The sequence below is a fragment of the Oryctolagus cuniculus genome, chromosome 1 (genome assembly GCF_051225735.1).
Source record: "Oryctolagus cuniculus isolate XC-2025 breed Fujian yellow rabbit chromosome 1, ASM5122573v1, whole genome shotgun sequence".
Classification (NCBI taxonomy): Eukaryota; Metazoa; Chordata; class Mammalia; order Lagomorpha; family Leporidae; genus Oryctolagus; species Oryctolagus cuniculus.
The window spans coordinates 11,300,809-11,316,753 of NC_142867.1; the positions used below are offsets into that span (position 1 = coordinate 11,300,809).

Below are 15,945 nucleotides of genomic sequence, written 5' to 3' on the forward strand. Positions count from 1 at the left end.
GAATCATATCATCTACAAAGAGGGATAGTTTGACTTCTTCCTTCCCAATTTGTATCCCTTTAATTTCTTTTTCTTGCCTAATAGCTCGGGCTAAAACTTCCAGAACTATATTGAACAGCATTAGTCAGAGTGGGCATCCTTGTCTGGTACCAGATCTCAGTGGAAATGCTTCCAACTTTTCCCCCATTCAGTGGGATGTTGGCCGTGGGTTTTTCATAAATTGCTTTGATTGTATTGAGGAATGTTCCTTCCATACCCAGTTTGCTTAGAGTTTTCATCATGAAAGGGTGTTGTATTTTATCAAATGCTTTCTCTGCGGCTTTGTTATAACAGGTGAACATTCCACTGCAAGTTGGTCATTGTCATTGCCCCAGAGTTTTTGAGATGAACTGGTGCTGCATATACCAAGCATTTTATGTGTGTTATATCACTCAAAAACTCTCAGGAGTGTCTAGCACAGATGCTGCTACTCTGTCTATTTGCAGGTGGGCAAACACAGGCTCTGGTGGTGGGCAGGGTTGGACTGAAGCCCAGGCCTCTGTCTTTCTTATTCCTGACCTGGTACTCTTTTGTGCTCTGCTTTCCACCAAGTTGGGAGACTGAGGCCCAAAGAGAGGACTTAGAGAGCGGCACTGTAGCATAGTGAGTTAAGCTTCTGCCTGTGGTGCTGGCATCCCATATGGGCACCACTTCAAGTCCCAGCTGCTCCAATTCCAGTCTGCCTCCCTCCCTTCTGATGGCCTGGGAGGGCAGTGGAAGATGGCACAAGTGCTTGGGCCCCTGAACCTGCGTGGGAAACACAGAAGAAACTCTTGGCTCCTGGCTTCCGATTAGTCAAGCTCCACTGTTGCAGCTATTTGGCTGTTGAACCTGCAGATGGAAGACCTCTCTCTGTCTCTCCCTGTCCCTGTTACTCTGCCTCTAAAATAAATAAGTAAATTTTTAGTAAAAGAGAGGGGGAGAGAGAGAGGCTTACAGAGCCTAGCACCATTCCCTGGAACACACTGCTTAGGCTGTGTTTGCTGCACACTTCTTTCTAACAAGAGCTCCCTTTAATGAAAAGCAATTTTGTATTGACATAGAATCTGAAATGTTAATTTCTAATTATTGAAAATCATATATATAGAGAGAACAGTTTTTCTGAGCTAGGATTCCTGTGTCATGCCCTTTAGTTTAGCCTATATACGGAATTTGCAACCAGCCTTTCAAAGGTGTTTTGAATAGAATCATTCCAGCTTTTGAATACTCCCAAATGGCATCTGTGTCCCGTTCACCCCTTCCATGTCCTTTTTCTCACTCTGCCTCTCACTCAATTGCTTCTGGCCCAGTTACTAAATGTCACTGTGTTTGCTGCTGTCCAAGGAGACATGGTCATTTCTGCTTGTCTGCCTGGTGTTCTGACCCCAGCAACGGGAGGAGACATACTAGTGAGGAGAAGGAGCCACAAACATGTTTTCATCAGCTGTTTTATTCTACATTATGGGTGTGAGTGGGAACAGGGCCAACCATCTACTTCTATTGGAAGCTGACTGTGTTTCTGGAAGAACAATCAGGAGAAGTCCGTCCACCTACAGGGGTTGCAGGACTAGGCCAAATCTGCTGGGACGTGGTTTCAAAGCTGCAGGCTTAGGCTGCGGCAGCCAGGCCCAGCTGATTGTTGGCCCGGTCGAAGACGGTGAAGTACTGGCGGATGAAGACGTCACCCAGGATCCAGAGCTCGCCAGTGTAGGTGTCGAGGTTCATGCCCTCGAAGCCACTAATGCAGGCGTCATCTTCCTGCAGAGCAGAGAATAGCACAGGAGATGGGGAACAGGGTGAGGGTTACAATCACTGGGAGATAACCATGAATGGCTCCTGCCTCTGGCTGCAAGTGCCATGCCAAGAGGGGATTTGTGGCTCATTTTCCAGGGATGTGGCTGTTGCTGGGCTGGGATCAGCCTGCAGAAACCAATCCCTGCACTCTTGATGGGATGGATTGCCAGGCATTGTATGCTGCCATTGGCAGACACAGGAACCCTGACCTCAGCACCGGGGTTTAGGCAGAAGTTGAAGTCAGATTCTGGGAAGGAGATTTGGATTCCCTGAGGGCGTAGCCACTTCTCATTATTTCTGTTGCCACCCGTGGCACAGCTGACAGCCAGGGGTTCCTCCTTCTCCCTGTGTTACTCTGCTCAGCCTTGGCTGCAAGGCTGCACTTTCCTAGAGAAGGCACCAGGTGTGAATACTTCTCATAGAGTAAGCTCAGCCCATGTAGTAGGAAGCCAGGAGTTTCTTGAAGGTTGTTGGACTGAATTGTGCTCAGTCTTACCAAACCCCCTAAGTGCACACATGGGGGGATGAGCTGACACCTCCGGTTTTAGCTGAGGAAATGAATGCTGAGAGGACATGCACCTTGATCAGAAATGATGGGCAGCAGATTGAGACCAGGGAGTCAGATACAGGTCTAAATATCAGAATCCCCTTTTCCCACCATCATCTTTTGCCTCACTTTTCCTTTAGGGGCTTCCTCCAATTCTCACTCCTGCATGGATGTGATAGGCTCTTTTTGTCTACTGGCCATGCAGAGCAGGGGTCAGTCTGCCTCTTAGCATCAGCAGAGAGAAGTGTGAAATCCCTCCTGCAGAGGGCAGTGTGCAGCCTCCTTTTGTGTGGCCGTCTGGCGCCTGGCCGAGTGCTCCCTTACCTCCAGGATGTAGGCACTGGCGGGCACAGGGTACTGGACTCCATTGATGGTGAAGACAATGTTGGGCAGGGAGTACATGGATGAGCAGCTGACGATCATCTGGAAGGTGTGAGTGTGGGGGTTGGAAGGGGTTCATTCTTTGTGCATGGCACTCCCCCCACAAGTGTCTAGCAGAGAGCATTTGGGGCTGGACTTGCCTCGCCATCAGAGTTCTCAGAAGCTCCAATGTAGCTCTGGATGTTGGAAATGGCGCTGGTGGGGCCAGCCAGCAGAGAGGTGCCCGTGTCCACAATGGCCTGGCAGCTATCAGCACAAGCGATGGTCTCTCCATCCATGGTGATGCTAAGTGGGACAGGCAAGGGAGGGTACCCTGAATCCCAAGAGGTTACAGTGGTGACCCTAGTTGGACCCTCTTGAGGGGTCAGAATCACTGGAATTCAGGCTTCAATGGGTCAGGGCATGCTTGGCTGGGACAGTTTCCTAGCCATTTTGCCCCAATCCTAGACTGCTAGTGATATTCTTACTACAGAGGCAGTTTGTGTAATGCATTCTTGGTCCCTTAAATGCTGAGAGGTATGGACAGGTAGGTTTCTGTATCCTCCCAAATTTGCTGGGTGAGGGCATGCCTCCTGACCACACGGAAGTAGCTGTCCCATCCTTTTTGTGGAGCTGGGCTCCCAGACCGCCCTTTCCTCCCCTTCAAGTGAGGTGCCTTTTCTGGGCTCTCCGTGGGTTGACCAGTTTCCAGTTCTCCCCTGTACTGGCTGTTCCAGGTAGATCTGGACATCAGATCGACAACAAGTCCATAAAGAAGTGGGATATGGGATCAGGCCAGGATGCTATGCAGCAGGGCACTCTCACCTGTCCAGAGTGATCTGCCAGTAGCCCTCATAAGAAACAGGCACCCAGTTCAGGCTTCCAGTGTAGTAAGAAGAATCAATGCCACCAAACATCACAACGCTGCCACTCTCGTCATCACTGTGGAAAAAGGAGGGGTAGGGGAGAAGACAGGAATTCATTAATTCATGGTTTGCATATCTGCTATGAGGATACTTCATTTTTCCTAGAAAAATAGAATTAAAATAATTCATATTGGGGCAAAATATATATTGGAGTCTGTGCATACAAGAAATTTGCAAAATGTTCCTGGAAAAATGCATGCTATAAAAAACCATGATGTGTTTCAAAATTTTTGCACTAAAGTAAACTAATATTTTATGTATTTTTAATTTGAAAGAGAGATTGAGAGAGACATTCAGGCATCTTCCATCTACTGATTGATTATGCAAATGTCAGCACCAGCCAGGGCTGACCCAGAATGAATCCAGCATCACAGAACTCAATCTGGGTCTTCTATGTGGATGACAGTGACTTAAGTACTTCAGTTTTTGCTTGCTCCTTCCTTGGGTGGGCAGTATGATGAAGCCGCATCTAAAAAGAGGAGCCAGGACTCAAACCAGTCACTTGATAAGAGATGCGGGCACCACACAGAGTGACTTAAACACTGAACCAGGCACCCACTCCCTAAATGTATTTTTTATTTTCACTTTCCAGGAACTTTTTTATGTCCCTTCATATGCTCTAATCATGTCTTTTCATTTTTTTCTGTGAATCTTGACACTCTTTTAAAAGGGTTCACTTTAAGTAGTGTCTTTTGAGGGCCAAGATTGAAGCAACTGGCCCTGGCAAGCAAATGGCTAATGATTATTGAAATTGAAGAAATCAAATGACAAAAACTTATGCTGGCAATAACAATGAATGAAGACTGTTTGTTTGTCAGAGAGGGAGAGAGAGGGAAGGAGAGAGAGAAAAAGAGAAAGAGAGAGGGAGGGAAGAAGGGAAGTGAAAATGGTCCATGTGTGAAAGGCCCCAGGCTAGCCAAAACCTACGAGCTCAAGTAGACGGAGAAGAGGTCCTCAGACACCAGGCCCTCGTTCCACATGTTGTCAAAGACGGGCGTGGCATCAGAGGAGGAAATGCTGGGGTAGGCCAGACCCAGGATGCCATCGAAGGGAGCGTAGTACAGGAAGGAGCCAGGCTCTGACTCACTCAGCCCAAAGATCTGGTTGGTGTCCTCGATGTTTCCAACCTGTTTAGGGGGCACAGAGAGGAGGTCCACAATGAGCACCTGTTCATGGAGCACTTCTGGGCTCCAGCCCTGGACTCAGAGGGATCCTGCTTCATCTCCTGGAGGACTTAGCTCCCAGGGAACAAGACAGAAAGCAGGAAGAGGGACTATCCCCTGAAATGCTTGACTCTCCATTGGGCAGAACCTTGGCAGCTGCTGTCAGGTGGCCACAGTGTGTGACTCACTGTGAGATATTGCTGCAGGATGGATAGTCACTGTGCGTTTGGATTTCGGTTGGGCAGATGGAAGGCAGACTCCAGCAACCTGGAGCACTTTACCCCTGCCATGCCCTGGAGATTTGTGGAGCTCATGTGACTAGAGGAAGGAGGAGGCTGTGGAGGAGATGCTGAAAGAGAATTGAGCGACTGTGTCCCCTCTCCCCACTTCCTCCATTCAGCACTGAGCGTGGCTGAGTTTCCCAGGCAGCACTCCCATTATGCTCATATGGTTAACCCCTGAGTGTGTGTGACAGCTCTGCCACATCCTCCCTGCACTGCCTGTTAGATTTCTTGTGTGATCTCTGAGATCCATACTGTTAGAGTGGACTTGCTTTGGGACATTTACTGTGGTCCCCAAGTCCTTGGAAAATGGCCCGAGGCACAGGCTGTGTGAGGGTGCATAGCCCCCAAGTGCTCACTTTCACAGTGTCGTATCCCAGGAAGCCTGTCATGCTGCCAGTGCCATAGGTGATGGAGAGAGACTCGCTGGTGGCCTGGAAGGTGGAGGAGTCCTCAGGGTTGAACTGGTTATGGACGCCTGCAAAGGCAAGGAGTGACATCATTAAACTCCAAAGGAAAGGCAATGGTGGTGAGATGTGCCTTTCTTCTTGGTTTGGAGTTTCTTGTGGAGGAGAAAGATGACCTTTGCTACAGGATGACCTTTAAGGTGGCCTTTGGATGGCAGAAATTCCAGGTTCCAATCGCAAGTTTTTGGCAGTCAGCACCATCTCTCTGGTGGATGATCCCAGCCTACCACAGTTCCTCCCAAGGCACCCAGGCAAGCCCTGAGCGCAGCAGTGTGGCTGTCCATGGTGCTGAGTGCTTTCACAGACCCTGCACAACCAAGGCTTCTGTTAGGGCACCTCTGATTCCTGGCATCTCTTAATTGAAGCTCAGCCCCAACAGGAAAAGGTTGGAGCTTGAAACAGTGTGGTGACTTCCAACGACAATGACATTGACATGTTCAATGACAATGTCTCCTTCATTAGCAAAGCAATGATTACTCTCCATGGGTTTCATCTCTGCCTCAATTTGAACTACTACAGGCTTTCTCATCCATGAATCCATCTGCCCATTTCCAAGTCATACCTTTATCTCCTGATCACCTTTGCCCAATGATAGCTCCTAGAGCTGCCTGGAGAAACCTGTCCCTTTAATCCCCAAGTGACTCCTTCAGGTTTGAAGTGGGTGCTGTGAGAAGTTGCTTAGTGGTCAGTGTACCCAGCATCAGCTTTTTCTGGACTGCATAGGGCAAACAGGACAGGGCATGGCAGGCACTCACTGCAGGCAGCACTGGAACAGTAGACAGAGGGCACCCACAGGTTGGAGGAGCCAGTGTCAAAGATGACAGTGAAGTCCTGAGCGGGGGTTCCGATGCCGATGGTGCCAAAGTACTCTGTCTGCAGGGGCCAGGACAGCACAGTTCAAAGACCTGCAACTCCCCATCTGGGCCTCCCTCCAGAGCACCTCCTCATCCAAGTCTCCATCGTCTCTTCCTCTCTTCTCACTTCCCCATGAAGTGCACACTCCTTCACATCCCAGCCCGCCTCACACCTCCTTGATATCTTCTCTGCTCCCTGATTGCCTCTGATGTTCTCTGCTAAGAACATTCATTCCCCAGGCAGATCTGCTGTCCTCTCTCAGCAAGTGCCCTGCCCATGTCAGTCTCACCCTCCTGGGGAGCACACCTTCTCAGAGGGTAGGGTGTAACCTATGGCACCCAACCAGCTAGGCCTCAGATGCTTGTCCATTAACTTGCTGATCTGGAGACATGCAAGTCAGTTAAACAATGGAACCCATGGGAATCTCTCATTCCCAAACTTCAGTGTGGACAGCAGATTTTAAGAAAGGAAACTCAGTGTTTTATTCTCAATGCCAACACTTTCCCTCTGGTAGACCATCCCCAGTTTCCATATTTCTATACTATTCTTGGACAATGACGAGCTCCATCCCACCCCAGGGCCTTTGCTCTGGCTGTTTGTTGTGCTGTGAAAATGTATGTTCCTGGACCATCCCTTGGCTGACTCCTTCATCATTCAGAGCTCTTGTCCAGTGTCACTTTTGCCAAGAAGCCTTTCCTGACCATTTTAACCAAAGTGCCCCTCCTCTTTTTGTCCTCTTCCCACAATTATTAATTAAATAATTATGCTTTATGTCCCCTCTCATGATCATAATTCATCTCACATGCTGGTTTGTTTGTCTTCCTTTCTTGAATATAAGCCCTCAAACTTTGCCTTGCTCTCTGTTGTGTCTATAGCAAATGTCGAGCCTCTGGCATTTAGTATGTCTTCATAAATCTCTGTGCGATGAATAAATGGGATGGTGTTTCTGAGCTCTACCAAGAACCAGCTGGGGCCTGTGGGAAGCACACCCAGAAGCTCTATGGTGGTAATGACTTGCAGCCACCCGTGGATGGTGACTGTAAGAGGTCAGTATTGTAGACCAGGACACTGAGGCTCAGAAAATGTGAATGGCTTGACCAAGATCACCAGGTGTGTATGCAGTAGAGCCCCCTTATTTAAACGGTCTTGTGTATCTCATAAGCAAAGCTCTTGACCACAGGCAAGGCCACTTTGTACTCTTGGTCATGTTCTACTCACACCCAGGACACACCATGTCTATTGAAGACCAAGGTGTGCCATTAGTCCCACGTTAAGAGTCTGAGTGGACCACTCCAGTGATTCAGATCAATCTGTGGCAATTAGGGACCAGGCTATGTCAGTCGCTGGCCTCTGTGTGACTGGTCCAACTCATGGCCCTTGACTCACTTGGTACTACCCTCCTTCCTTCTCCACTTTTCTCACACTCTTTTCTTCTTTCCTCAAATGTCAAGGCTCAATATGGGAACAGGCTGAGGACAAGCCCTCCTGCTCACAAGAATTTTCTCCTTCTCTTGGAGACACTGCTATTCCTTCACTACCCCCCAGGAAGCCATACTGTCCTCCAGGAACCTCTCACTCAACAAGTAACTCCTCCTTTGGTGGACCTCTTCCTAACCGTGATTGTCACTAGGTGTTGATGCTCAGTGAGTCCATCTTTCTCCCCCTATGGAACTGTGACTGCTCCCTGCTGCCCCCTGGACCAGGCGCAAGGCCTGACACCTATCAGGACATTCAGGATAAATAAACATTGAAAGAACAAATGAATGAATGATGAACAAATGACAGCAACAATTATGATTGTGAGTTTCCTCGACTGCCATTGGCTGCTGAGATCCAGGGAGCAGAACCTGGCTGTCATTCGTGTCCCCCAGACACCCTCTCTGTTGCTGGCTCCGTCCTTGGGGCTGCCCCTTCCCCCTGCCCATGCACTCACATCCAGGTAGTTCTCCAGGGTCTCAGTGGGCACTGAGTCGAAGGCAGCTTTGGGCAAGTACTTGGTGGCCAGGTTGGGGGTGTGAGTCTTCAGGTAGTCCTTCAGCAAGCCCTTCTCAATCAGGTTCTTCCTCAAGGACTTCTTTCTGACCAGGGGGACCCTGGGGCAGAGCATTGGAATACACATGGTTACGGGAGGAGGGGCAACTGGGTAGGGATCCTGCTCAGGAGATGCTACAGAGGCCAGAGAAGGACAAGGAAACTGGTTTAGGAGAAGTGAAGTTAGGAGGAGGGGAGAAGCTCCGTGCAGTGCAGAGACGAGGTTACGGATCACCATGATGGGGCTGAAACCAAACCACGGCTGCCTCCCCATGGGAGTAGAAACAGAGACAAGAAAGGGAGACTGCATATGAGAAGAATGGAAGGTGAAATATGATAGACAGGGAGGCAGCAGCGGGCTGGGAAGTTGCCCCTTGAGGCATCTTCCCATTGCTGGTCACCAGGCTCACTTGTGGATGATGCACTCAGAGAGTGCCAGCAGGCTGAGCAGCAGCAGCCACTTCATGGTTCTTCCTGGCTCCCAAGACACTGGAGAAGGCAGGACAAGTGGAAGGTGTGCAGAAGCAGGCAAGAGCTGCTGCTTATATATGGCCCTTGTCCCGACTGTAATAGCCCTTATCAGCCTGTAAATGCTACCTGTTATCACAATCTCAAACAGAACTGTTCCTGATAAGATTCTTCTGCTCAGAGTCACGTTCTGAGAAGTTGCTAGTTGAGTAGCTTTCCACTAACACTGCATCACACAGTTGGAGTGCACCTGGCAAGAGCTAGACATCCATTAAGTGGTGGCTGAGCCTTATGAAATGAGAGGGTCCATGTACAACTCCCCAAGCTCAGTGTTGTGGCAAGATTGGTCAGCAGTGCTCTGAACACAGCATTGATGATGTTGCTTGCTGGCTGGGGTTCTTTGAGAGCAGCTGCCCACTTAGCAATGGTTAGCATTGCTGTATCTGCCACCCCAGACCTTGTGGGCATTGGTGGTTTTGGGCCAGGACACAGTTCCATGTGTGGATGACTTCATGCTGGTGTGATTTATGGGATCTTCATATATGTAGATACATTTGTTTTCTGCCCCCTGGTTCCTGGATCTTCCCTACCTCCTTGAGGCACAGAATTTAGAATTTGTATTCACCTGTAGGGTCAGAGTAACTCTAATCTCCCTGCCTTTTGCCAGCCATAATGAAATTCTCTGCTATGTGATTGTAACATAGTAGGTGCTAAGACCTGCCTCACCCCAGACGGTTCCTGCTGCTTGAGTGGAGGGAATCTGAAGAATCCACGCTGAGACATCTACTCAGTTTATCAATAGTCATGCCAATGAAGACCCAAAAACTTCCCCAAATATACAGTGTTTCAGGGTTCTGGACAGTGGGTTATTGGAGTTATTTGAATGTAAACAGGAAGTATTCCCCCTGCTGGGAGGGTCTCCCCAGTCCAGATGGTTGGGCCTTGGGCTCCTTCCAGCCCTTGCCCTCTCCATCTTCTCATCTGGCTGCTTGTTTGTACCCTTTAAATTGTGCAGCGAAATATATTTCCCTTAGACCCATTAGCCATGGAGTCAACTAACTGAACCTGAGGAAGGGCTGTGAGATCCCAAATTGGTAGCTTGTCAATGCTCAGCCTGGCACTGAAGTGGGGCGGGCTGGTGCCTTGATCCTGTGCACTCATCTGGAAGATGGGAGTGGAACTGAATCCAGTTGAATGGGAGGTCACCCAGATTGTGTCGACTTCTGCAGAACTGGTTTTTGGGGTGATGAGGATGTCTCTGTACATCTGGCTTCACTGTGAGCTGTGTCGAGAGAGAGCTGTAGGAAAATCCGATTTGAGACCTCGTGAGGGTCTGTGTGGGCATTGTCTTCCCACAGTTGGTGTCAATGGAGTGGGGTCTACCAGACTGTTCTTAACTCAAGAGGCTCAGGACTTGGGAGGTCAGAAGGTGGGTGGAGGAACTTGTAGTTCCTGCATGGCTACATGTTCATCTCTGGTGTGGGCAGCAATTCTGCCTCAGCAGTTACCAGATGTCAAATTCCCATCGGAATTTTGGGGTGGATCCAATCCCTGGTTCATTGGATGTGGAAGAAAGTGCAAACCTAAAAAAATAAAAAAAAATAAAAAAAAAAAACCCTCACCATTCCTGTGGTATTAATCTCTATAGTAGATCAAATAAATAAAGGGGAAAGAAACTCCTGCGTGCACAGGTCACTCATATTCCTATGGCCTAGCTGGGTCTCTGGACACCACTCACTGTCCTTGGAAAAGCATGCCCCAGAGACACAGGATCGACCCCAGTGCCCTCATCACATTCCCCTGACCCTGAGTCAGCCATGATGAAGACAGAGAACCACGCACCTGTGTTCGTTGCGGATGTCAAGGCCAAAAAACACCAGTTCAAACAGGCTGTGAAGAAGCTGCACTGTGACACTGATGTGCCAAGGTCAACACCCTGATGAGGTCTGATAAAAGGAAGAGTGCACAGATTCCACTGGTGATGATTATGATATTTTGATGTCACCAACATAATTGGCATCATCTAAATGGAGCACTGCTGACTCATGATAAATGCATGTTGTTTCCCCATAAATCAATGGTTTTAGAGCAACACTGGATGGCTGGAAGGTCCCAGGGAACTTTTACAGGTCATCCAACATTGGATGATTGCAAACAAGTTTGTGCGGAAACCCCAGTTGAGAGCTTTAAGAAACTGAAAGGTGAAGATTCCAATGGGAGATCTGTTGTACCATGGTCTGGGGCAGCTGTTGGTCAGATTCATCAAGACAAGATGAACAAGAGTACCAAGGTCTGTTTGCTCTCAGTGGAGGTGGAGAAGTCTATGGGATTGGAACATACAAACCTGACTGTGGATAGGACACGGACAGTAGAATGTTCAGACAGGCTTTAGATGGAGTTGTGTTTCCTTTACCTCCAGTTGCTGGAGAGCAAGTTCTTCTCTTACTCAGTGTTATAACCCAGAACCTGGTGGTTGAGACCTGCTGGAGCCTATGATCAGTACTGTGTGGCTTGACAGCATAAGATTAAAAATTATGAGTACATCAGAGTGGGCTCCTTGTGAAGTGGTCACATGGCTTTCCTCGACTATGTTGTGAGATGGGTATGGGATCTATTTAATATTCCTTATCTCTTGTAAATCAGGAGGCAGGGGAATCTGCTCTTCCAGGAATGCCACTGGATGTACTCCGGGGGATCCAGAAACTTTCCCTGAGCCCATAGTGTGGCTCCAGAACTGGGCTAGGGGAACATCCTCCCTGTGTGGTGGTCCCATGTACAGCCTAGACTGGGGCTAGGGGCAACATGGGTTGAGTACCTCCCAGCACCTCATTGTTGGTCCTTGACTGAAGCCACCACTGTGACTGTATCTGAGAGATGTGAAATGATCTTGATCCTGAAAGACCTGTCTTGTCCAGGATGATGTCAGGGAGATTCTAATGGGAGATATGGTACACAGATTCCAGTTACATAGGAACGGTTTGTACAGGGTCAGGCTATCCTGGAACTACAAGGAAGATATATGAGCAGGGAGTTCCTTTGCCCCAGGAGTGACTCGATGGGGAAGTGGGAGGGAGGCCACTTGCTCTCCCACCTGAGGGACTCTGGATCACAGTGGGGGAAGCTCTTGGATTGTGAAAGCCAATTAAGTCTTCCCACATGAGATATTTAGACACCCAGAGGAAAGCCGACATGCTTAGGGACACACTTCAGGACAGACTGTTTCTAGGGTGGTCCTGTTATAGTTTGTATATTAGTGTAGATCTTGAACATCCCCCAAAGTCCCATGTGTTAAAGGCTTGGTCCCCAGGGGTGGTACTATTGATAGAGGGTGGAACCATTAGGGAGACAAGGCCTAGTGCAAGGTCTTTGTGTCATTGGATTCATGACCATGGAGGTCATTTCTCATGTGAGGGCTGCTAAAAACCTAAATTTGGGCCCAGCCGTTCTCCGGTGTCTGGCTTACCATGCAATCTTTCCTCTGGACACAATTTCCCATCCACCCTGGACACCTCACCAGAACCAAATCCTGCACCATGCCCTTTGGACTTGGAATATCTAACACACAAACTGAATAAGTCTCTTTCCTTTGTAAGTAGCTTGGCTCAGGTATTTTGTTGCAGTAGTGAGGAGCTAACTAAAACAGCCCCCAGTTGTCCTAGTCCTTGGGTATTCATGCATCTCTGTAACCCAGTCTTGATGATTGTGGTCAGGACCTGTGACCTGCTTTTAACCAATAGGATACAACAAAGCAGATGCACCATCACGCTTGGTGTTGCAATGTGTAGGATTGGTGCTTGTTTTGCTGGTCAACTCTGTGTTGACTTTCTCCCTGCCAGTTCTTAAGGAGCAAGCTGCTCTATGGAGAGGCCCACACAGCAAGGCATTGAGGGTGGCCTCAGCCAACAGCCACAGGAACTGAGGGTCCCTGTCTGATAACCCACAAGGAAATAAATTCTGCCAAAATCCTGTGAACATAGAAGTAGATTCTTCTCCAGTCAAGTCTCAGGTGAGACCACAGCCCTGTCTAACCCATGGTCAGCAACTTTGTGAGATTCTGAACCAGAGAACCCGTCTGAGCTGAGCCTGGATTCCTGAACCCCAGAAACCATGAGATAATCCATGTGAGTTGTAGGAAGTTAAATGTGTGTTAATTTGTGATCAGCAATGGGGAACAGGTCTGGAAACCTCCTGAAAAGTCTACCATTAAAAAAAAGAAAGTTGCTGGATACAAAAGTAAAAAAAAAATAAATAAATAAATAAATTTTATTTTTATGAACTATAAAAAAAGTCCGCTATGACCCACCTGGTTTTTTCTCACTCTTCCCCACATGGGGCCATTTCCAGACACTGAGAATGATCTGAGAAAGGGGGAGGCTGACATTACTGGTTGGGTTATCTGCAAACCATCATCAATACCATACTAGAATTCCAGTTAACTTTCTGCTTTCCTTTTTAAAAAAGACTTATTTCATTTACTTGAAAGGCAGAGTGATATATATATATATATATATATATATATATATATATATATAGAGAGAGAGAGAGAGAGAGAGAGAGAGAGAATTGGAGAATTGCTCACTGTTCCATTCACTGCTTCACTCCCTAAATGGCCACAAAAGACTGGGGCTGATCCACACTGAAGCCAGGTGCCCAGAACTCATTTAGTCTCTCACATGGGTGGCAGGACTAAGTACTTAGACCATCCTTGACTCCTTTCCCAGGCACATTAGCAGGGAGCTGAATCAGAAGTAGAACAGCCAGAACTCGAATTGGTGCTCTGATGTGGGGTGCCACTGTCCCAAGAGGTGGCTTAACCTGCTGTAGCACAACGCCAGCCACTCTGCTTTTCTGAACACTTTGTGATTCATGATGTTCTTTCTATTAAAATGACTCTGCTTTATCCCCACTAACATAGATGGAGGGGTTAAATGATCAGTTCAGGTTCTCATAACCAAGTAGTGACACTGGCGGGACTAGATCCTGGGTCTCAGAAAAGCACTGGCCTTGGAAGGCTCTTGTTGCACCTGGATCCTGTCAACATGTTAGAGTGTATGTGGGCATTCTGTGATGACCACCCCAGGGACATTCAGAGGAATCATCTCCATGGTTCCTTTCACCAGGACTCTTGGGAGACAGAGGGGAATCCTGACTCTGGGGCCGCCTGATCAGCAGCTTGGTTAATCAAGGCAGCCAGTTAGGAATCTACATAATCTCACTGTGCCAGGCTGGACCAGCAGAAAGATTAGACAACAACATTTACCTTGCCATTAGCCCTGCTGGCACTCAGTGTGGCAGTGCCTGGTCTTGAGAGACACTGGGGATGGAGTCTAATGCAGGCCGCCCCCTGCCAAGGGCCCAGGTGTTCAGCAATGTTCCATGAACATATCAGATTAAGCAACAGAATGAGGTTGAACAAACCATTCCTGGCAAGCCAGGGATAGAGCACTTTAGCGTGACAGGTGCTATGGAGCTAGGGTGATTGGCCTTGAGACACCTGGTCTCCCAGAGCTTTCCAGCAAGGTCTCAGCCCAGGACATGTATAGTTCATAACTCCATTATTCATAGCTAATCACCATTAATGATATAAATAAACATTTATTAACTTAAAAATATTTGACCATAGAGTACAGGACACACTGCCTTGAAACTTCGATTTAACAGAAAAATGAAGTGTTCATGACTTCTTATAAGTCTACATCATCATTAAAACTTTTCTTGAAAGATAGTATATACACAGAAATCACATATCATAAGGAAATAGTTTGATGGATTTTCTCAAGCTGAGCACATCCTTGACTATTAGGTTTCCATTGCTGCCACAAAATACCTGTAGCAGGCTAACTTCCTAAGGCAAGGGGATGCATTTTGGCTTGTTTCTGGAGATTCACAGTCTAAAATCATTCAGTTCCCACTAGCTCAGCCCTGGTGATAGAGAACTTGCTGGCCAAGGCGTGAGGCAGCCCAGGGCATTACATGGCATGGGCAGGGAGTGCGCATGTCTGTGTTTTCTCTTCTTTCAAAGTCACCAGCACTCAGTCAAGGGGGCTCCACTCTAGTGACCCAGTCTAGTCCATCACTTCCCGAAGGCCCTACCATGAACACTAGAGGTGGATGGAGATCCAGTTAATATCATTAATTTAAGAGCTTAGGGACTAGGGCCGGCGCCGCGGCTCACTAGGCTAATCCTCCGCCTAGCGGCGCCGGCACACCGGGTTCTAGTCCCGGTTGGGGAGCCGGATTCTGTCCCGGTTGCCCCTCTTCCAGGCCAGCCCTCTGCTGTGGCCAGGGAGTGCAGTGGAGGATGGCCCAGGTGCTTGGGCCCTGCACCCCATGGGAGACCAGGAAAAGCACCTGGCTCCTGGCTCCTGCCATCGGATCAGCGCGGTGCGCTGGCCGTAGCGCGCTGGCCGTGGCGGCCATTGGAGGGTGAACCAACGGCAAAGGAAGACCTTTCTCTCTGTCTCTCTCTCTCACTGTCCACTCTGCCTGTCAAAAAAAAAAAAAAGAGCTTAGGGACTAAAAGTCCTGCTTGTTCTAAGAGGGACAACCATGTTCTAACCATGCACCAGCAACCACATTCTAGATGTGCCCTGGGGTGTGCTCAGAAGAGCAAAGCCCCTTCCACCCAGCCAGGTCACTGGGGCCACCCTGAACTCTGAGTGGAAGCCCTCCGGGTCAGCCTGGGATAAGGAGGCAGAGTGAGACCAGCAAAGTAAGTCACAGACTCCCCTGGACATGATGATGGCTAACTTGGATAAAGGCTAATGGTTATCTGGATTAAGTCTCACTTCATTAATCCTGTGTGGTAGGGACTCCCCTTACTAATGCTTAGCTGATGAGATACAAAGAGGTCCTTTTCTTACAGGAGATGCCTATAGCAGTCAGAGAATTCACAGAGGCAGAAAGTAGAAAGGGGTAACCAATGGCTGGGGAAAGAGGGATGGGGAGTTGGTGTTTAATGGGTACAGAGTCCCAGTTGGAAATGGAAGGTGGTGATGATTGCAAAGTGTTAAGGATATATTGAACTCTTACAAA

General features: G+C 48.4%; 1 protein-coding gene across 1 annotated transcript; it reads right to left on the bottom strand.

Moving 5' to 3' along the window:
* Window positions 1-1,450: 1,450 nt before the first annotated feature.
* LOC138847621 (pepsin-3) lies at window positions 1,451-8,988 on the bottom strand. Its single transcript, XM_089308198.1, has 9 exons — window positions 8,853-8,988; window positions 8,345-8,504; window positions 6,312-6,429; window positions 5,449-5,567; window positions 4,573-4,772; window positions 3,545-3,661; window positions 2,881-3,025; window positions 2,684-2,782; window positions 1,451-1,776 (listed from the first exon to the last, which is right to left on the bottom strand). The coding sequence occupies exons 1-9, from the start codon at window positions 8,906-8,908 to the stop codon at window positions 1,627-1,629; spliced, it is 1,164 nt and encodes a 387-aa protein (XP_089164324.1). The 5' UTR covers window positions 8,909-8,988; the 3' UTR covers window positions 1,451-1,626.
* Between the last annotated feature and the right edge of the window lie 6,957 nt (window positions 8,989-15,945).